At 41.0% G+C, this 23442-nt stretch overlaps 1 protein-coding gene across 12 annotated transcripts in view; it reads right to left on the bottom strand.

Moving 5' to 3' along the window:
• ULK4 (unc-51 like kinase 4) overlaps positions 1-23442 on the bottom strand; it is a 518222-nt gene that overhangs the window by 314295 nt on the left and 180485 nt on the right. For all 12 annotated transcript variants that reach the window (XR_016394710.1, XM_089919133.1, XM_022563634.3 and 9 more), the window contains one exon: positions 10820-10912. Coding sequence is in view for 11 of the 12 variants with exons in the window: in XM_089919133.1 (XP_089775259.1) it covers positions 10820-10912 (93 nt within the window). In the remaining variant the exon portion in view is untranslated. The remainder of the gene's footprint in view (positions 1-10819; positions 10913-23442) is intronic.

Genomic DNA, 23442 nt, shown 5'->3' with positions numbered 1-23442 from the left:
AACCTAACGATCATGGCAGAGGGAAACAAAGGAGAATCACGCGTGTGCTATTATCAGATCCACACGACACTGAAGACAAGTATGTTGAGGAACTGGACCACTCTTACAGGTAAATGTGACACAAAGAAACTTAAAACAATCCTATTTCAAAATCCACTGTGATATTCACTTGGGTGTCTTTTAAAATGTGGCTCTGCTGGATAAGTACAAACAACAGGGGACTGGGAGGTCTAGATCTGAAACCTGATCTTCTTCGCATTGACTACGGCGTCTGGGGCACACAAATTCCCTCTGGGGCCTCACTTTCCTCATGTGTAAAATGAAGACATTGGCCCAGGATACTGATCATGTCTTTTTATTCTGTATTTTTGATTCTTTGACATCTTAAGATCTTACTAACTCTGGGGGGAAGGCCCCTCCCAGGGCCAGACAGTTCCCAGAGATAGCAAACTACTCTCCTTTGAGCTTGCCTTTCCTATGCAAGCCAACCAAACCCCCAACAGCCTCCTTTATATGGAGCTCTTAAACTCCAGGCCACTGTTTCCCTGCCCTGACCATCCCAGGGCCAGGTACCAGCTAAGTAGAGATAAACCCCACACCTCAGAGCCCACTGAAATGATTCAAGCAGCCAATCCTAAGCCTGCTCACCCACTCCTACCCTTGTCAACTACAACAAAGGCTCTGGCCCATGTTCTCCTCTTCCTTCCTCTGCCTCCCGACTGCCTCTGTTGCTTCCCCACGTGGCTGCCCGTGGCGTGGTGTGCTCCCTCCTCTCCGGAATCTGTGAGTGTAACACACCCTCTCTTTGAGGGCAGTCATTTCCTGGTGTGTTGATCTCAAGAGTAATTTTTTGTTAATGTACATTTTAATGATCTCCCCAAAGTCCCATATAGTGCTAATGTTCTAATATTTCTCTATTCTCATGAATAAAGACAAAAAAGTTGTACTCCTTCAGTTCAGCAGTCAGGAAACATGCTCTGAAAAGGGCTAGAAAGTATATTTTTAGGCTTTGCCAGACGCAAGTTCTCTGTGCCTCAAATTCGTCTGTGTCTGTAGGCTGCACAACTCTTTTTTATTTTTTTTTTTGCGGTACACAGGCCTCTCACTGTTGTGGCCTCTCCCGTTGCGGAGCACAGGCTCCGGACACGCAGGCTCAGTGGCCATGGCTCACGGGCCCAGCCGCTCCGCGGCATGTGGGATCTTCCCGGACCGGGGCACGAATCCGTGTCCCCTGCATCGGCAGACGGACTCTCAACCACTGCGCCACCAGGGAAGCCCGCTTAGGCTGCACAACTCTTTAACAGCATAACCACCACTCTTACCTCACAGGCCCTGGCCCTGTGGGCCAGAGCTTATGAATCTCTGTTTTAGACAACCAGGGAAAGCCTACAGATGAGGATGCCTTGTGAAACACAAAAAGCTTTACTGAACCCCTACTAGGATTTACCAGCACTCTATTGTACACAACTGGGGAACCACTACTTTTAAAGGTGTACAATAAACTCTAAGTGGTAGACTTGTAAATGTCACACCAAAAAAGCAATCTGAAACCATACACTTCTGACCCCGAAATAGCTGCTAAGTATTCATGTAACCATGAATTCACATCTGTGTTGAATGAGAATGAGATTCTCATTTGAATGAGAAGAGATTCCTTTGTTGAAATAAGCATCCTGTCTAAAGTCCAGGGGTCACAAACTCAACAGGGTCACAAATCAAAAAATCGTTTACAAGGAAAGCAGACAGACATCCTAATACATGTGTATACACTCCGGATTTCCCTACAACCAGACAGTATAACATAAACACATCCATCTATAAAATCTTCCATAAGAATGTAAGATATTTTACCTTCAAAAAATAGTTAACAACAGTGGGAGATCTATCAAGATGGCAGAGGGGGAGGATGTGGACCTCGGCTTCCCCCACAAACACATCAAAAATACATCCACATGAAGAACACTTCTCACTGAAAACTAACTGGAAACTGGCAAAAAAGATTTCTGTACAACTAAGGCTGGGATAAAGATCCACAAGTAATTGGGTAGGAAGGGAAGAAAAGCAATCAGCCTGGGACCTGTGCCACTGGGAGGGAACTCAGAGGAAAGGGGAAGATACATGGGTGGAGACCCGCCCTGGGGAGGGAGTGCTGTGAGCCACAGATTGGGCCCCAACCCTGGGGTCCTACACAGGGGAGATGAGCCCCCTTGGCTGGCTGGAGGACCACTGGGACCAACAGGAGGGCTGTGGGAAGCCTGGACTCCACGCCTACACAGGTGCATGCTGGCTTGTCCCCGAGGCAGGATGGAGAGCGCAAACTGAGGACTGCTCTAGGGGAGTGAGCGGCTGTGAGGGACAAAGGGGACTTGGACTCACTGTGTCTAAGCAGAGCAAGGGAAACAACTGCTGGTGCCTCTGCAGGAGGCGCACTGGAGACAGATCGAACCTCTGTCTGCAGCTGACATGAGCCAAAAGCCCCCACGGGACCCCTTACTTCAGCACTGCCCCCTCTGGGGCAAGGGTCCCAGGGCACGGAGCAGGGGAGGCCCATGCTTAAAGGCAAAGAGCCAGCTCCGGCCCGACCGTTAGGGCCTCTGCTCTACAACCTGGGATCAGACCCTGCCCCTGTTAGGTGGTGATAGCCACTGAGCAGAGGGGTGGTCCTGCCTCACACCTGGTGCCAGCTCTAGCCCCTCCATCTCCAGCTCCACCCCCACCTAGGAGAGAGCTGCCAGCACTCACTGATGTGACTTGGGTCCACGTCAAATCCAGATCTCCCACGAAAGGCACTGGGCACGCGCAGTCTACACAGGGACACTCCCATATAAGGACAACACTTCAAGACAGCAACCTCTAAGTGTTTCACCTAAATTTACAGAGGCAGAGTAAGTTAAGCAAAATGAAAAGGCAGAGAAACAGGTCTCAATTGAAAGAGCAAAAGAAAACCCTCTTCTTTGCACGATGTAATCACCTGGTGAGCTTCAAAAACTACTGATGTCTATGTCCAGCCTTAGCGATTGTGATTTAATTGGCCTGGGATATGGCCTGGGTTTTAGACTTTTTAAAAGATCCCCAGGGCTTCCCTGGTGGTGCAGTGGTTGAGAGTCCGCCTGCCGATGCAGGGGACACGGGTTCGTGCCCTGGTCCGGGAAGATCCCACATGCCGTGGAGTGGCTGGGCTCGTGAGCCATGGCTGCTGGGCCTGCGCGTCCGGAGCCTATGCTCCGCAATGGGAGAGGCCGCAACAGTGAGAAGCCCGCGTACCGCAAAAAAAAAAAAAAAAAAAAAAAAAGATCCCCAGATGATATTATGTACCCTGTGATGAAGCAATTCCACTTCTCATTATTTATCTTATCCATATATATACACACGTGATGAATAATTAATTCATTATAATTGTAGCCTTGTTTTATAATACCAACAGATTAGAAAAACATAAATGTTCACCAAAAGGTGACTTGTTAAATAAACACGGAATATTCATAAAATGTAATACTATGTATCTGTTTTTTAAAAAAGTACAGATGGTATGTGAATTATATCTCAATAAAGCTGTTATACATATTTTTGAAAAGGAGTATAGAATGGTGCAGTCGACATACTACCATATATGTGAAAGATAATATACAAACTGGTCAAATGTCCAGCCTTAGCGAGGGACAAAGGGGACTTGGACTCACTGTGTCCACACAAACTGGTCAAAGGGTGGCTATCTCCTGGGGTGAAAATATGCTTTTCTATGTAAACTCTTTCAAATACTGAAATTTGAAATGTGTTATATATTAACTCTTAAAAAATAAATTTTAAAAACTAAAATGAAACTTAAAATCAGTCTGGTCATATCATTCTCCAGGCAAACAGAATTTTTATAAGCTAACATTCAAAGGGGCATGAGGGAACACTTTGGAATGATGGAAATACTCTATCTTGATAGTGGTGGTGGTTGCATGATTGTGTATGTTTCTCAAAACTCAGAGAACTGCGTACCTAAAATGAGTGAATTTTACTCTATGTAAGCTTACACTTCAATAAACCTGACTTAAAAAAAAAATTTTAGGGCTTCCCCGGTGGCGCAGTGGTTGAGAGTCCGCTTGCCGATGCAGGGGATACGGGTTCGTGACCCGGTCCAGGAAGTTCCCACATGCCGCGGAGCGGCTGGGCCCGTGAGCCATGCCCGCTGAGCCTGCGCGTCCGGAGCCTGTTGCTCTGCAATGGGAGAGGCCACAACAGTAAGAGGCCCGCGTACCGCAAAAAAAAAAAAAAAAAAAAATTAAAAGCTTACATGACAACCAGACCTTGTGAACAATGCTAGTCGGAATGTAAATTGGTACAACCAATTTGGAAAACTGCTTGGCAGTATCTACTGGATCTGGGCAAGCACAAGCTCTGTGAGACAGTATTTCCATTCTAGAAGGGATACACAATGGAGACACGTACATGGATTCACAAGTAGCATACAAAGTAACAGCCATGGTCACGCTACTCAGGACAGCAAAAAAAAAATAGGAATAGTGCAGACACTGTTAGAAGTAAAACGGATTAGTGGCCTGTAACGTATTTGTGCAATGGAAAGCCAAGCAGGAGGTGTTTCTGTTTGAAGGGTGGCATTGCCAAGACCAAGGACTGATGGCAAAGAACATGAGCAAAAAGCAAAATACAAATGGCCCTTAACCATATAAAGAAATATTCAACTGCACTCATGAAAAGGAAAATGCAAATTAAAATTACAATGAAATAACCTCTCATCACCCTGGCAAAGTTCCAAAGTTTAACAACAAATTCTGATAGCAAGGTTGTAGGGGGCCAGGCATCCTCAAACATGTCCTTTGGAGATGCAAAATGGTCAAGTCCCCACCATAGGGCAATTTGGCCGAACTTAAAAACAAATTTTAAGTGCATTTATCCTTTGATACACAAATACCATATCTAGGGATTTAGCCTGTAAGACATACATGCATACATACAAAATGAAGTATGAATATAAGATTATTCATTCTTTGCTCTATCACTAGATTAGAAAGAACTCAAGTCTATCCATTAGACATTAATGAGACAAAGTATGGTATATCTATACAATGGAAGAGTTTATAACTGTAAAACACAACGTGGAAGCTCTCTATGTATCGACACAGAAACAAAATTGGGGAAAAAAGCCATAGGGTAGAAAAACATACATAATATGCTATTTGTGTGTGAAAGGGAGAGATGAGAAAACACACAGTCACGTTAGTTTGCCTTTGGACATAAAAGGAATAAAGCAGTCAGCCGTAAGGGATATAATGGGAAGGTGAGGAAAGACCACAGTGGGGAGAGGAAGGAACAGGTCTTCTTGGTATTATCTTTTTATATTGTTTTTTTCCCCCAAATAGAAATGTATTACCCATTTTGAAATGTTGCACTTAAAATTCGTTTTTGAAAAAAAAGAAAATCCACTTAGGGAAATAAAAAACTTCCTTTCCCCCATCCCCCGCTTCAAGGTATATGAATGGATTTTGCAAAATGCACACAGGTTGCTAGGGCCTGTGGGATCTAGCACCTCCCTTTAGAAGGGGTGGGGGAGAAGAGAGCGGGTGGGTGGAAACAGGCCTTTAATGCTTTGCTCTTGACCTCTGGAGCCTGAGCCAAAATCGACATGGGACAACTCTCATTTTAATGTCCTGTTTCAAGAGAAAAGGCAAACAGAAGAGGACAGTGAATACAGAAAGAGACCCTACAAAAGGCAAAGTGGTATTTAAATGGGGTTTGGGGGTGATAAACAATTTCAGTTTACAAAATTATTAGGATATTTTTGTAGAGCAGTATGCAAAATGTATCTTGCCCTTTCAAACCCTTACATAGTTGTGTTTATTACAGCTATAACATAACTTAATTTTAAAACCATTTTTCTCACTTTAAAAATTATTTGCCTAGGCAGAAATCTTTGTGTATATATGAGTTTTTCTCTTGAACAGATAATTAGAAGTAGAACTGACGGTTGAAGGCTGTGGACCTTTTACTATTGAATTTAGTGAATAAATATTAAGAGGTTCGAGCTTATCAGTAGATAAGTGAATGCAAAATGAAATGAAATCCCATTTTCATCCGTAATTTTGGCAAAGATATTGCCAAGAGTGTGAATAAATACTGATACAAAAAGATCTTCAAATAATTTTGATAAATGAAAAGGCAAATTTCAGAAAAACACATACCCAATGATACTATCTATGATTTTTTAAAAAACTGACCACCACAAAGCAAAGCTATTTAAATTCAGTATATACATACTGAATTTAAATAGCCCCCCAAAAAGTTCAGGAAGGACACCCACCAAAATAATAAGAAGTATTAGCCCTGGGGGAGAGACCTGTGCAGCAGTGGTGGGGAATGAGGAAGCCCAGGGGACCTCTTGATCATAGTGTTGGAATTTAATACAAAGACAACATATTCAAGTATTAATTATGCAAGGAAAACAAAGAAAAAAGTTTATAAAAATTAATCCATTGAATTCTGCTTGTAGACTAAAAAAAAAAATAAACTGACTTCTAAACCTAGTGTCTAACCATTTTAAAATAAAAAGGTTATAGGCCATCAGTTATCTGTTTCCATCTCACTAGATTTTTTCCCTCAATATGAAGAAATTCAGATGAATTTAATAAAGAGTTGGCAAGAAGAGAAAGTAGCCTGAAAACATGCCACATCAATGAGCAAGAGTCAACATAAAAAAAAAAGGAAATGCAATCTGTTCAATCTAATGAAAGGATAAAATCAGTATACAATATTCCCACTTGGTATCAAAGGTCCAGAAAAGAAACAACTATCTGAATTTGGCTTTAACTCCTAACACAGATTCACTCTTTAGACATAAACTTCTTCTGTAGGAATAGAGAATGGTGCCTTCTGAGTGAGAAATTTAGAAGGCTCATTGGACAGACTTTTAAAAGACTACAGAAACACAGGATTCAGAATTGCCAACAATATAAAGGGTTAAGTGCTCCCCAAATTCTTTTGCAACGTGGCACAGGGAGTACAGGGTAATGTTTATATGTCACTCTCTGGAAACAAATGAGGCTGCTCACAGCAGGACATAGGCCTGAGAGCTGTGACAGGCCCCACACTGTGGCTGACCTGAAGACCCAGAGCACCGGGGCAGCCCTGCGACTGGGTCATGGCATACCCCGGGCCCTGGCACACCCCTTGCGAAGGTTGTCTTAGGTCAGCCTTTCACTCAATACAGATACTCTACAAATAGCCTTTCTTGTTCAGCACTAACAATATGATGCTGGCTCATCACTATGCAGGACTTGTAAACAGAAGACCGGGTGAAATCCAGGTGGTTGGGACTGTATGATTTAGTTCTCTGAGAAACATCAAAGGGAAACTCTACAGGTGCACTGCACCTACAGGTACAGGATCCAAACGCAAAAGGTCCTCACACACCATCCATACAACCAAAACTAGTCTTCTTGTTTGAAAGCAACAACTCTTCTCTTGCCTTTCTGCAGAGTTGGGTGCTCTCTGACAAGCCGTTCTTTGCAAGTGTGAAGCAGCTGCTGCTACCCTAGGCAACCAGCACGAAAAAATTTGGTATCATCACAGGCAGGGTCTTCAATAAAGACAAAAAGCTCTCCACTACACAATGAAAATATGTCAACTAAAAACATAAATAAATAAATAAAAAGGACTTAACTGGTGGCGCACAGGTTAAGAATCCGCCTGCCAATGCTGGGGACGCAGGTTCGAGCTCTAGTCAGGGAAGGTCCCACATGCCACGGAGCAATGAAGCCTGTGCACCACAACTACTGAGCCTGCACTCTAGAGCCCACGAGCCACAACTACTGAGCCCACGTGCCACAACTACTGAAGCCCGCGCACCTAGAGCCCGTGCTCCACAACAAGAGAAGCCACCACAATGAGAAGCCCATGCACCGCAACAAAGAGTAGCCCGTTCGCTGCAACTAGAGAAAGCCCACATGCAGCAACAAAGACCCAAAGCAGCCAAAAATAAATAAATAAATTTATTTTTAAAAAAAACATTAATTCTAAAAAAAGCAGAAAAATTATAGTCTATAAATACTACAGAGATTTAATAAATAATTGTTCAGAAAAAAATAAATAATTGTTCAGTACAATGAGGTGAGAACTGACTTTTTAAAAGTGTATGTGCTTATTTTTGTGTATGGTGTTAGGGAGTGTTCTAATTTCATTCTTTTACATGTAGCTGTCCAGTTTTCCCAGCACCACTTATTGAAGAAGCTGTCTTTTCTCCATTGTATATTCTTGCCTCCTTTGTCATAGATTAGGGGACCATATGTGCATGGGTTTATCTCTGGGCTTTCTATCCTGTTCCATTGATCTATATTTCTGTTTTTGTGCCAGCACCATACTGTCTTGATTACTGCAGCTTTGTAGTATAGTCTGAAGTCAGGGAGCCTGATTCCGCCAGATCTGTTTTTCTTTCTCAAGATTGATTTGGCTATTCAGGGTCTTTTGTGTTTCCACACAAACTGTGAAACTTTTTGTTCTAGTTCTGTGAAAAATGACATTGGTAGTTTGATAGGGATTGCAATGAATCTGTAGACTGCTTTGGGCAGTAGAGTCATTTATACAAAAATAAACTCAAAATGGATTAAAGTCTAAATGTAAGCTCAGACACTATAAAACTCGTAGAGGAAAACATAGGCAGAACACTCTATGACATAAATCACAGCAAGATCCTTTTTGACCCACCTCCCAGAGAAACAGGAATAAAAACAAAAATAAACAAATGGGACCTAATGAAATTTCAAAGCTTTTGCACAGCAAAGGAAACCATAAACAAGACCAAAAGACAACCCTAAGAATGGGAGAAAATATTTGCAAACAAATCAACGGACAAAGGATTAATCTCCAAAATATACAAGCAGCTCATGCAGCTCAATATCAAAAAAACAAACAACCCAATCCAAAAATGGGCAGACCTAAACAGGCATTTCTCCAAACAAGATATACAGGTTGCCAACAAACACATGAAAGAATGCTCAACGTCATTAATATTAGAGAAATGCAAATCAAAACTACAATGAGGTATCTATCACCTCACACCAGTCAGAATGGCCATCATCAAAATATCTAGAAACAATAAATGCTGGAGAGGGTGTGGAGAAAAGGGAACACTCCTGCACTGCTGGTGGGAATGTGAATTGGTACAGCCACTATGGAGAACAGTATGGAGGTTCCTTAAAAAACTACAAATAGAACTACCATATGACCCAGCAATCCCACTACTGGGCATATACCCTGAGAAAACCATAATTCCAAAAGAGTCATGTACCAAAATGTTCATTGCAGCTCTATTTACAATAGCCAGGAGATGGAAACAACCTAAGTGCCCATCATCGGATGAATGGATAAAGAAGATGTGGCACATATATACAATGGAATATTACTCAGCCATAAAAAGAAACGAAATTGAGCTATTTGTAATGAGGTGGATAGACCTGGAGTCTGTCATACAGAGTGAAGTAAGTCAGAAAGAGAAAGAGAAATACCGTATGCTAACACATATATATGGAATTTAAGAAAAAAAAATGTCATGAAGAACCTAGGGGTAAAGACGGGAATAAAGACACAGACCTACTGGAGAACAGACTTGAGGATACGGGGAGGGGGAAGGGTGAGCTGTGACAAAGCAAGAGAGAGGCATGGACATATATACACTACCAAACGTAAGGTAGCTAGCTAGTGGGAAGCAGCCGCATGGCACAGGGATATCAGCTCGGTGCTTTGTGACCGCCTGGAGGGGTGGGATAGGGAGGGTGGGAGGGAGGGAGACGCAAGAGGGAAGAGATATGGGAACATATGTATATGTATAACTGATTCACTCTGTTATAAAGCAGAAACTAACACACCATTGTAAAGCAATTATACCTCAATAAAGATGTTAAATAAAAAAAAAAGAACCATGTACCACAATGTTCATTGCAGCTCTATTTACAATAGCCAGGACATGGAAGCAACCTAAGTGTCCATCGACAGATGAAGGGATAAAGAAGACGTGGCACATATATACAATGGAATATTACTCAGCCATAAAAGGAAATGAAATCGAGTTATTTGTAGTGAGGTGGATGGACCTAGAGACTGTCATACAGAGTGAAGTAAGTCAGAAAGAGAAAAACAAATACCGTATACTAACACATACATATGGAATCTAAAAATAAAAAAAATGGTTCTGATGAACCCAGGGGGCAGGACAGGAATAAAGACACAGACGTAGAGAATGGACCTGAGGACGCGGGGAGGGGGAAGGGTAAGCTGGGACAAAGTGAGAGAGTAGCACTGACATATATACGCTACCAAATGTAAAATAGCTAGCTAGTGGGAAGCAGCCACATAGCACAGGGAGATCAGCTCAGTGCTTTGTGACCACCTAGAGGGGTGGGATGGGGAGGGTAGGAGGGAGACGCAAGAGGGAGGGGACATGGGGATATATGTATACATATAGCTGATTCTCTTTGTTATACAGCAGAAACTAACACAACATTGTAAAGCAACTGTACTCCAATAAAGATGTTAAAAAGAATAAAAGTATATGTGTTAGTATTTTCTCTTTAAAGAATTTATCATTTTAAAGCATTATGAATTCCACAGTATGCAAACTCTAATAAAGAATAAAAATATGAGAACATGACCCAAAACACCACAGATGACAGATACTACAAACCATAAAACATGAAAATTTACCACTATGGTAACTCAAACATAAGCCTTGTAGAATCTCATCTTTAACAACATTTTCAGAACACAGAAAATTCACTTTCTAGATGAGAAGCAGAGAAAAGAAAATTTGAAGTGACAGTACCTGGTAAAAGTTGGGTTGTGTTCAGTCATGGCAACTAGCAGCTTCAGAGCATATGCTGGTACGGGGTCAGGCTCCGTGAGGATGTGCTCGTACCTGAAATGACAACGTGATTAAAAAACACTCAGTGCTTTTGTCACTTAACGTTTCCTCTGAACAACAGAAATAATATTCCATGTTTTCAACATGTGGAAGAAAATAGATACTGAAATAAATGTATGAGATATAGGACCAGCACTTGCCAATGGTGGTGATGATACTGACCTACCCCACAGAGCAGGGATGTTGGGAAAATTCAATGAGACAATGCAGGTAAAATGATTAGTATTGAGCTGCGCACACAGTAAGAGGTCCAGAAACATTAGGCATTTGTGTTGGGTGTCGCAAGACCACCCTCACATTCGGGGATTCTAGAGGACTCATGAGACTCACATACAGTTGTATTTATAGTACAGACTTTGTACAGCAGCACAGCAAGGGCACACAGCTGAGTCATAAAGGAGACAGACACAGGTGGAGACTGGAAGATTCTACGTCCTTCTTATCCTCTCTCCCTCCCACGAGCAGTCACACAGAGCACACTCTCCCCCCAGCCACAAAAACGCAGCATGTGTGCGTGATGTTACTGCCCAAGGGCCCATTAGACACTCAAGTGACCGAGGTATTTATCATGTGGGGCTGGTCGCATAGGCAACCTAACATGTACCAAAAATCCCAGACTCCCAGAATGAAAGCAGGCATCCAGCATAAACCATACTGTCTGCACAAACAGTCTGGGCACAGTGGACTAACCTCATCAATTAAACACTGAATGGCAGCTCTCTGAGAGCCAAGTTCCAAGATGGCAGCCAAGGCCAACCTTGCAAGCAGGACTTTCTCAGGAGAGAAGTCTCAGATCTGCTATGTCAACTCTTTGCTGAATGGCATTCTTATTAATACTTTAGAACCTGAAATGAAAAGTACTACCAGAGAGAATAAAACTCAAAATGGCTTCATCAAAAGTTTCCACTGCGCTCCCATGTTATTTGCTAGATACAGAGCTGGCCTGTATACTGTGTGTGACCTACTTAGGTTCAGCTATCCAGTAAACAATACCATGTAGATGCTCAGTTAATAAGCACCAAATGAATGAACGAATAAATGGACAAACTAACCAATCAACTTTACGACTTAACTCTCCAGAACAACCAACTAACGAGGGAGCAAAACATCTCCAAAAATCCAAAATGTGTATTTAAAACTCCATGACATGAAGCAGATGTTTTATCCTCTAGAGTAGAGGGCCCCAGGCTCTTACTCAGAGCCTATTTACTCTCATTTTAGAAATCATTACATAACAAGCTTAATTATGCAGCCTCTAAGCCCACAGTCTTTAAAAAAGGAGCCAATAAAGGGAGGAGAGGGACTATTACAGAAAGACAACCCAAGAATTACAAGAAGTGGGGCTTGAAAGCATAGGAAAAACAAAAGAAAGCAAACCCAAGAACTCCTAGCAGAAAGCAGTCCAGGGAGCATTTAACGCAGAGGAAGCAGCCGCTCATCCCCCAATGGGAGCTGAGGGCCCATTACACACCATAATGTTCAAAACGGGGGTAGTGAGTCAAGAAAATGTTAAACTGGGTAGAACACTCTGTTTAAGGAGCCAGGAAGTACCACATTTCAGTAATTTTTCTTATGAAATATTTTTAAATTACAGCAATTAAAGATTCACCCATGTACGACAAAGATAAAAGACAAAATACCAATCGTTCATAAATAAAATATTAACAAATAAAAATCAAATTGAGGAAAACCAGACATTTTATCATACGAATAAAACAAAAATCAAGGAACATCTTTAGAGGTGATAAAAATGTATTTGTAAAATTAACATACAATTCGAAATTTTTTAAAAAACTAACAACTCAGCATTTTCCTTTTCTTAATAGTCTTATAAAATAAAAAGCTCTTATCATCCTCAATTGGGGGCACCCAAGACTACCTTTAGGTTCAATGATTTGCTAGACGGACTCACAGCACTCAGAAAAGCTGTTATGTTCCCGACTGCGGTTTATTACAGAGAAAGGATACTGGTTAAAATCAGCAAAGATGAAAGGCACATAGTACAGAGTCCAGGAGGGACCAGGCAACAAGCTTCTAGCTGTCCTCTCCCAGTGCAGTTGTGTGGACAGAGCTTAATCCTCCCAGCAACAAGGCGTGAAAACACGTGTGAAGTACTGCCAGCCAGGGAAGCACTGGCGTCCAGGGTTTTATTAGCGGTCGGTCCCTTAGGTGTGGAGTGCCTGTGTGGCTAACCTCTGTCTCCAGCCCCTCCGAGGGTCAAGCTGATATGGTGTGGCCCAATGCCCCGCCTTAATTCACATTGTTAGCGTGAATTATCTGGCATGGCTCAAGGCCCCAGGGATACAGACTCTCTTATCAGGAAGGATACTCCAAAGGCTCAGAAGGACTCTCCCAGAAGGGAGTCAAGAGCCAGTTTCTTCGTAATGTGCAGGGTTTGAACCACCCCACACCTGCTGAGCTAAGCGTTTGCAGCACACATCCTTAACAGGGAAACTGAGGCACTGCTGAGTTTATAGTGAGGCATTAAAGTCAGAGATAAGAGAAGAATGCACTCTTCCACTGATGACTGGTATTCGCAAATTGTCAGCCAGAGAATTTCAACAGAAGTAGGGGTAAGAAGCTTCTTAGGAGTCACTCACATATCCCAGATGACCAGCTCCCCTCGTCCCCACTCCCAGACTTACTGGAATCACTGAGGAAAGGACCACAAAACTATGAATTTTAAAAAGCTGCCCATGGGATGTCCTTACTCACATGCTTGTATAGAAAGCAGAGGAGAATATATGGACAATTAGTTAGAAATATAATAGAGAAAACAATCTCAAGAGGACTGAAAAATATGAAATATTTTTAAAGGGACTGAAGAATATGTAGAACCTACATTTAAAAACAAAACACTGATGAAACTTTTACTGTCTGAAATACGAATGTGTTGAGGTTGTTTGAAGGTTATTTAACCTTGAAACAGGAGGGAAGGGTGAAGCTTGTACCAGCCTAATGTGTAACAATTTTCCCAAAGAATATTGCTATGTTTTTCCCCCCTTGGAAAAAGAAGGGTAAATTTTATAACGGATATGTTTAGAATAGAAATATTGATATATTGAACATATTTTAGATAGGTTTCTAATGGTCAGCAAGAACTAGCCAAAAGAATGCTGTGATTTATTAAGCTTGTCTTTCTCAAGAGAGAGATTGCAACTGAGCTGATAGTAATTGTATTTTGCACTCCTCTGAATAAGACTTGGCAGGAAAACAAAACAAAAAAAAGATAACCCCAGACTCCTGATATGGCTATAAAGGAGAGTGACCAGTGAGGAGCTGGCCCACTTGGATGGACGGGGGCTGGAGAGGAGCCCTCCAAGTGCCCTGAGCCCGGCCAGAGACTGCAATCGCTATCGACATGAGAGCATGCTGTCTAGATAGTGTCCCAACACCCCTCTCTTCCACTTCTAGGATCCTCCCCAAATAAGGGATCTTTGCTAGGTCCCAAACAGCTGAAAACCAAGCAAGAAAAGCCATTCATACTAAATTCTCTATCCAAGAGGAGAGAAAAGTGCTAAAAATCACATATTCAGGGATCCGAGGGATAGACTCTTCCCTACCTTGTCAAGTGCCTGGAGTAACCAGTGTCAAGCAGGTAGGCTGGCAGAACATTGAAACAGGCTACCTAAATAACTCTGATTATTGTGAGGAGTTATTCTGGGGGGTGTGACCAAAGAATTGGCCACATGGAAAGAAGTGCCTATTTCACTGAGGGAAAGGGGAGGCACCATATCATAAAAAGGTCCACTCTGCTGGAATTAAACCCTAAACTCACATTTCACATGTCAATGGAGTGTACTCTGAGAATCTGGGAGGAAAGAGTGATTCCAGGATATCCATGGAATTTTAAGGACAAATACAATGAGGAAGAACCTGCTAAAAGAAAAGCGAAAAGTACTTTACAAAACCACTAGAATTGTTAAGTGTAGTGTGGGATCAAGAATAGACACACAAATTATAAGGAAAGAAAGGTGACCCAACATTGGACAAGAAAGAGTCATCACAGAAAGGGAGACAGAACGGTCAGGCCATATCTTAAGAAAATGTATCATCAATAAATTAAAAATTCAAGTACAAATTTTAACTTTGTTGAAATACTAAAATGAGTAAATATTCACATATTCTTAGGTGAGAAGGCCTCTATAGCATGACAACAAAGAGAAATGAATCCAAAAAATATTCACAGTTTTAAAGTTTTTAAGTAGTAAATGCTTCTCAGTGGCAAAACCACCATAAACAAATCAAATGCAGGAAAATTTATTTGCAGAATATTGGTATATTTTATACATTCTTTTTTTTTTTTGCGCGGTACGCGGACCTCTCACTGTTGTGGCCTCTCCCGTTGCGGAGCACAGGCTCCGGACACGTAGGCTCAGCGGCCATGGCTCACGGGCCTAGCTGCTCCACGGCATGTGGGATCTTCCCAGACCGGGGCATGAACCCGTGTCCCCTGCATTGGCAGGTGGACTCTCAACCACTGTGCCACAAGGGAAGCCCTATACATTCTTAATATGTAAAGAGCTATTTGCAAACCAACAACCATCCCACTAAAAAAAGAAAAAGTATAAAATCCACCTAAGAAGAATGTAAATGGCCAACAAATATGGGGAGAAAATTGTCAGCATCATGACTATCTGAAGGAATGCAAGCTGAAGCTACTAAGAGTACAGAAAAACAGGCAGTTTCATAAACAGAAGCTGGTAGTATACACCGTTTGTCATCTTCAAAAAAAACATTGTCAAAACATGTCAAATGCCCTTAACATGTATTTAATTTTCAACACAGTGGTTCCACATCTAGAGATTCAACAAAAGGAAATCAGTATGCACCCAAAGTTGTAGCCCTAAAAATGGTCTTTGTAGCAGTACATATAATAGTGAAATACAGGGAAAATCCTACATATTTACTAACCAGGAACTGTTTAATGATTTTAAAACATTTATAAATGTAGGTATAGGTAAGGAGATCACAAGACAGTCAATAAAAGAGTGTTATATAAGTATAGATACAGATATTCACAGTACAATGTCTGGGGGTAGGAGGAAGACACAGGTTCCAAGGAGGAAATTTCAGAAAGTACTAAGTAAATCTCACCAGGAATGGAGAAACCATATAGTGGAGAAGGCAGATGTTAACATAAAATGGTAGGCAAGAGGCAAAACACTGAGAGTCTTGAATGGCGGGGTAAGAACTATTAATGTTATTTTCTGCAACCTAAAGGTTTCAAGGTTTCTGAGCAAAGGAAGCTATGAGGAAGGCATTATGTTAAAATGCATTTGTAACAGTGCAAGGTGGATTCCAGGCTTAAAGAGTTTAAAGGAAGGAGATGTGTGGGGCTAGATAAAGAGAAGGCTGCCAAACAGCAAAAGCATGGAGGTGAAATCTACCTTTGGAGAAAGTTGCGGACTTTCCCTGGACTGCTATGAGAAAGGGGAAGATAGCCTACTCTTTTGGGCATTTTCTGTACAGGTTCTTCCAAAATTTGTACTAGGTGATATCTTGAGTCAACTCCAAAATTTTATGAACTGAGAGAGGGCATAAATCAAATAAATAGTTGATATCTTGAGACTTTCCAATCTTGTGTTTTTATGTGACCTAAGTTCTACGCGACACTCTATTGTCTTGCATGGATGCATAGATACTTAGGCATATCAGTAGTTACATGGATACATAGTGGATGGAGAAATAAACAAATGGTGGGGAAGATACATATATACATACATATATATATATTATATTTTTTAAGTGAGAGAAACATAAGTAAGACTTCAAAATAAGTATTAAATATAATTTCAGATGGTAAGCCCTAATGTCTGGGCTTCTTCGATAGAATCAACAGCAAATTTTCATTATGAAGGCCTGAAAGGCTAAAAAACAACAACCAAACAATGACTTCACTAAAGCAACACTTAAGGTTTACAAAATATTATCCAAAGAACTGGAGCACTAGAATTATTCTGATTCAGAAGGATGAAAGTACCTTTACCTTTACTCTAACTCCCAAATTATCCCAATTCAGATTCCCATAGGTTGTACCCCCAAAAGAGGAAAAATCACTCCACCTAAATGCACTGATTTAGGTACACACTCAAAACATAAAAGGATTAAGTAAAAAGAACAAAGTGGAACTTTCTTTTGGTGCAAAAATATTTAATTAAATATTATCTGCAAAAAAAAACATCTTATCTAAGGAATGGCCCAAAATGAAATACTCCTATATATTCTGTTTCCCATCAAAGATGGTCAAGTTCATGCCTATTTCAACATAGAATACTTGTAGTTAAGGGAGACAAAGATGCAACACAGAAACATCTGGATGTCCTCTGAGCCACCAACACAGAAATCAGGTAGTGAAACTCATGACTTTTGCTGGATATTATTTCAGAGACATCAACTCTACAGTGTGTTGCAACTAATAAAATCCATTTATAAATTCAAATTTCTAAAAGGAAATACAATTCTAAGTTGTCAAGGATACAGTCCTTTCTGAGATTTTAAAAAACAAAGCCTTAATAATTTATGAAGTCATTATGGCCCTGATGATTGTACAGGTCACAAGAGAATTGTAAAAAAAAAAAAAAAAAAAAAAAAAGACAGTACTCACTTTCCCCAGGAGAGAAATGCTGAATGTCCTACTGTCATAAAAACACTGTAAACACATTTATATCAGCGTGATCTCTTTTCAATACGAAACACTCAAAGCTAAAGAAAAATATGAAAACAGAACAAAACATGTTCGCAAAGTGGTTCCAGTCTACCAAAGGCAAATTGCTCAGCACATTTTTTCCCCACGGCTTGCTGCCTGGCATAAAGCCTTCCCTGACTATGCTATTGAAATAAAATAAAATAGACCCTCCCTCCATTTCCCTTTGTCGATTTAAAAAAAAAAAGTGTAACCTAAAAGTTGAGAATTATGTTTTATTTGGCAGACTTGTTGAGGACTTAAGCCTGAGAGGCACCCTCTCAGGTCGATCTGAGGAACTACTCCAGAGAAGTAAGGGAGGAGCCAGGATATACAGGAGTTTTTGCAACAAAAACCAGGCAGGTAGTCGGAACATCAAAAGATTACTGTCAATTAAAGAAAAACCAGGCACCTCGAGTGAATGAATCTAGCACTTTTCTCTGTATGGGAAGATGCAAGAGTCTGGGCTGATTGAAATCATTCCTTTGATATGCACCTTAGCTATCTGGGGCCAGTGTCCTGCTTTTCTCCATCCTGAATCCCCCCAGGGTGCAGAGTCTGGGGTGGTGGCAGTGGCTGAGGGCTTGATGGCCACAACATCCTTTGTTTACTGATACGGCAGGTGTCATTCTCTACCTACTTACACCATTTTCTGTATTTTCTTCAGAGCACTCACAATTAACTGAAATCACCTTATATATTTATTTACTGCTTTGTCTCACCCAATATACTGTAAGAACACCCAGGGGCAAGGATTCAATCTTTCTCACCACTGTATTCTGAGTTCCCGGCACATAGAAGTCACTTGATATATCATTTATATGATAAATGGGAGAAAGGAGGGAGAGGAGAGCAGACGAAGGGTTTTAAACCTCCTGTGAACAATCACACAAGGTAGTTCAAATTACATTATTTACATTTGTAGGAATATTAGAATTTCCTCTTCCCCAAGAGTAGTGATGTGTTTCCTGAGTGGAGGATCTAGTCCTGTTTATAGCTAAATACTGAAAGAGCAATGCTCTCCCTTTATGTAACAAGTGTCAGAAGAAAAAGTTCAAACAGTCAGCAGAGGACTACTTTCAATGTTAAGATTTCACTGATAATGACTTTGATATAAAACTTCTGAGAGATGCTGATTTTAATTAATAAGGTCACTCTGGGCTTAAGTTCCATTAAATATTGCTTCTTCTCTTCTGCATGAACCTTTAAAATTAAATCTTATCTCTTTGCTGGAAAAAGTCATGGCAATTTTCTGAGTATATGTGGTTTATCTTTCTTCCCAGAAAAAAACTTTTCCTCATTAACCATACAGATAGCAGTTACGTTCCTGGCATTTCAACTATCTTGAAGAAAGGAGGAGAAATGGAAAGCAGGAAGGGGAAGGAGGAAGGGAGGGCACACACACCAAGTCAATGGCAGGGCCAAGATTTGAATACAAATACATTCTAATCACAAGATCCACATTACCAATGAACACTACCACCAGCTTCAATAAGCATATGGTTTTCTCAAGCTGGTGGCCAAAGAGGAAGTCAGAGTAATGGCAAGCATGAAGGGGATTTGACAAACCACTGTGGACTTGAAGATGGAGGGGCCACGTGAAAAGAATTTCGGGCACCTAAAAGAACGTGAGGCAGCACAGAAACAGTGACTTTGGTCCTGCATCTGTATACTGGGATGAATGATGGCCCCCAAAAGATATGTCCAAGTGCTGACCCCCTGTGAATGTGACCTTATTTGGGAAAAGGGTCTTTACAGAAGTAGGTAAGGATCTTGAGGTAAGATCACCCTGAATTTAAGGGTAGGCCCTAAAGATAATGACAGATGTCCTTACAAGAGAGAAGCAGAGGCGAATGTGAGGCAGACACACAGGGGAGAAGGCCATGTGAAGACAGACACAGACTGGAGAGATGCTGCCATAAACCCAGGATGCCCGGAAGCCACCAGAAGCTGGCAGAGATACGTGGATTCACCCTCAGAGTCTCAAAACAGAACTAACCCTGCTGACACCTTGATGTCAGACTTCCAGCCTCCTAAACTGTGAGAGAATACATTTCTGTTGTTTTAAGCCGGTAGCTTTGATATTTATTTAATTTATACTTAAACATTTATGACTTACAAACTTCTACGGTTAAAAAAAATGATTAATTTATGAACTACCTGGCTCTACCAGACAATCCATTCCACAAAGGCAGAGGCTGTGCCTATCTTAGTCATTATTAGAAATATGCCCATGAAATAAGATGGATATAATTAGTATCAGTGAATGAACGGGCTGATGAAGAGAGAAAACTTTTCTCCCAAGCTTATTTCACAGAACTCTCACATGCAGATTTCTGCTAGAAATAAGCTGGTCTGCTTACTGCCCACCACTCTGCCACTTCCACACCTCTGCTTACCCCATTCCTGCCTGGGGTAGCCACGCCTCTTCCATCCAATCATACCCAGGTTTCAAAGTCTAACTCAAATACCATCTCTCTATATGTGGTTATTACATAATCCTCCACATACAAAAGGCACTAAACAAATGCTTGTAACTAAACTTCATCTCTTTAGAAAGCAAAGCATGCACAGTGAGAAGGGGTAACGGTTCTTTGATATTCACAATTTATATAGTAAGCCATTCACTCACGTTATCTATGATAGATGGGGTGACGCGTCAACTTGACTGGGCCACAGGCCACCAACGTTTGATTACTGGTGTGTCACCAAACATTCTGGGTGTGTCAGTGAGAGTATTTCTGGATGAGATTAACGTTTGAGTCAGTAGACAGAGTAAAGCAGATTGCCCTCCCTACTGTGGGTGGGCCTCATCTAATCCACTGAAGACCAAAATAGAACAAAAAGACTGAGTAAGAAGGAACTCCTCCTGCCCCACTTCCTTGAGCTGGGACATGGGTCTTTTGCTGCCTTTGGTCTTGAATGGAAACATCAACTCTTCTTGGGTCTCCAGCCTGTCAGCTTTCAGGCTGGTACTGGTAAGTATACCCTCAGCTCTCCTCGTTCTCAGGCCTTCAGACTCAAACTGGAAATATACTATTGGCTCTCCTGGGTCCCTGCCTGCACACTGCAGATCTTAAGACTTCTTGGCCTCCATAATCATGTGAGCCAATTCCTTATAATAAATCTCAATCTCCCTCTCTCTCTCTCTCTCTCTCTCTCTCTCTCTATATATATATATATATATCCTATTTGTTCTGTTTCTCTGAGAACCATAACTAATACTTATTTTAATATGATATTTATTCTTACAACTGAATTTTCATTCATATCACACCACAGTTCTGAAAAGCACCTGGAACAGAGGTATTACATGGTATTTATAACAAGATTAAATTATTGTGCTCCCTGAAAATTTTGTAACAGCCATTAGAAAAGACATCCACTCTTTTCGCTAGAATCATCAACCAGGAGCCACTTAACCACCAAGTAGAAAGAGCCTCTTTGAGAACAAAGCCACATAGGTGTAGGCAGAGAAGAGATGGTAAGAAAGAGACATACACACAGTACTGCAGACGTAATTTAAACCCCTGAATCCAGCTATATTTGACACCAGCACAAGTCTCTGACTTCTTCGTTATGTGAGCAAATAATTACTTTGCAAATTAGTCTGAGTTAAGTATTACTGTTTGCAAATAAAATCGTCTTAACTGGGGCTTCCCTGGTGGCGCAGTGGTTGGGAATACGCCTGCGAATGCAGGGAACACGGATTCGAGCCCTGGTCCGGGAAGATCCCACATGCCGCGGAGCAACTAAGCCCGTGTGCCACAACTACTGAGCCTGCACTCTAGAGCTCATGAGCCACAATTACTGAGCCTGCATGCTGCAACTACTGAAGCCCGTGCACCTAGAGCCCGTGCTCCGCAAGAAGAGAAGCCACCGCAATGAGAAGCCTGCGCACCGCAACAAAGAGAAGCCCCCGCTCGCCGCAACTAGAGAAAGCCACGTGCAGCAATGAAGACCCAACTCAGCCAAAAATAAATAAATAAAATAAATTTATTAAAAAAAAAGAAATCGTCTTAACTAATACAACACTTACAGGTGAAAAGACTGAAAAGATTGTCACCTTGGCTTTACCCAAAGTATTTTTTAAGGTCAAAAAAGGATTAAAACTTTTAACAAAATTAAAAGGATCGACGTTAATATGTCTATTTGCACATTGAAGCAGGTTTTATATAGCTCCTATAAACTCTAGAAACTTCATTATCCTTAAGCCATTATATGCACATACTCATTGAAGAACATGAATTTTCCATTATGAGCATTTCTAAACTTATTGATTACCAAGAGCTATCTTCAAAGACCAAATTCCTTGTCAAGGTTTCTAGTTTTCTAGTATCAAAATTAAATGAATTCATCATTTGTATTTCATTTTTTTAGATTTTTTACATAATATTTATTGAGCCCTTACTATATATGCCAGGTGGGCACAGCCATCAGCATCTATTTAATGGCCACTTCTATGGAGTATGGAGTATTACTATCACTGTACCATTACAATCTTCATTTTAAAGTTTAATAGGAGGGATTACAATGTTCCTAATAATAACAGTAGTGGTGCTACATATTTGTCAAGAACGTACTATGGGGGATTTCCCTGGTGGTCTAGTGGTAAAGAATCTGCCTTACAATGCAGGGCATGTGGGTTCGATCCCTGGTCAGGGAACTAAGATCCCACGTGCTGCGGAGCAACTAAGCCCACGCGACACAACTATTGAGCTTGCGCTCCTCAACTAGAGAGCCCACGCGCCCTGGAGCCCGCATGCCACAACTAGGGAAGAGAAAAAACAACCCGCACACCACAACTATAGAGAAGCCCGCACACCACAACGAAAGATTCCCGCATGTCTCAACGAAGATCTCGCATGCCGCAACTAAGACCCAACGCATCCAAAAATAAATAAAATAAACAATAAAACAAAGAACGTACTATGTCCCACACACTGTACTAAGTGCTTTACAAGAAGTATCCCATTTAATCCTCATTTCTGAATCTTCTAAATTAGGTACTATTATCCTCATTTTATAGATGAGGAAACTGAGGCTTAAAAAATTAAATGCAGAGCCAAGACCTGCACTTCACATCAGAATCAGTACACAAGGTTTGAAAACATTCCACACCACATCCCAATAAATCCCATAACATTATCCAAAGTGGATTTCAAATTGCTTAATCAAAACCTGAGCTCATCTACATTACATTTGTTCTTGAGTTGCCATGTGGTTTACATTTGTGTTTTCCTCTTTAATTCCTCATCTCTGGAAAAGGTAAAGATGCCCATTAAAGGAAATACATATTATTTATGATAGCTCAAATGAATAAAATAGGAGCACTAAAATTACAGATTCAATACTTTTTATACTACAGACTGTTCCATAAGTGGGCAGACTTTAGAAACGATGAGATTTTATTTCAAATGTGCACCGGTGTTAACAAACTATTGTTAAACTGAGAAGTCTTGCTGGAGGTAATCCTGTCCCTCTTGGGGGACATCTCAGATCCTGAAAATTGCTTCAGTACAAGTCGTCGGGTAGCACATAAGATGGCACTGATAGCATTAATTAATCCCATGAAACAAGATTGGAATCTTATATCTACCCACATTAAGTACAAACCACACAATGCACACACGCATATATAACAAATGCAACCAAAAATATATTCATTGATAGTTTATCACTGAGAAAGCTCCACATGACAAAGTTTAATTGTTTTTCATATAGATAATCATTTTCTTACTTTGAGTATCAAAAGTATTCTTACTGCATGTATTACCAGGAGTCTCCCTGAAGCCAACTGCAGAAGCACGGGAGGCAAAAAGAACCAAGGGGCTAGCTT

This window comes from Delphinapterus leucas, chromosome 10 (assembly GCF_059928025.1).
Source record: "Delphinapterus leucas isolate spDelLeu-1000000601 "Yukka" chromosome 10, BTC_Dleu_Yukka2, whole genome shotgun sequence".
NCBI classification, from domain to species: Eukaryota; Metazoa; Chordata; class Mammalia; order Artiodactyla; family Monodontidae; genus Delphinapterus; species Delphinapterus leucas.
This window is presented reverse-complemented; position numbering and strand designations above follow the sequence as displayed.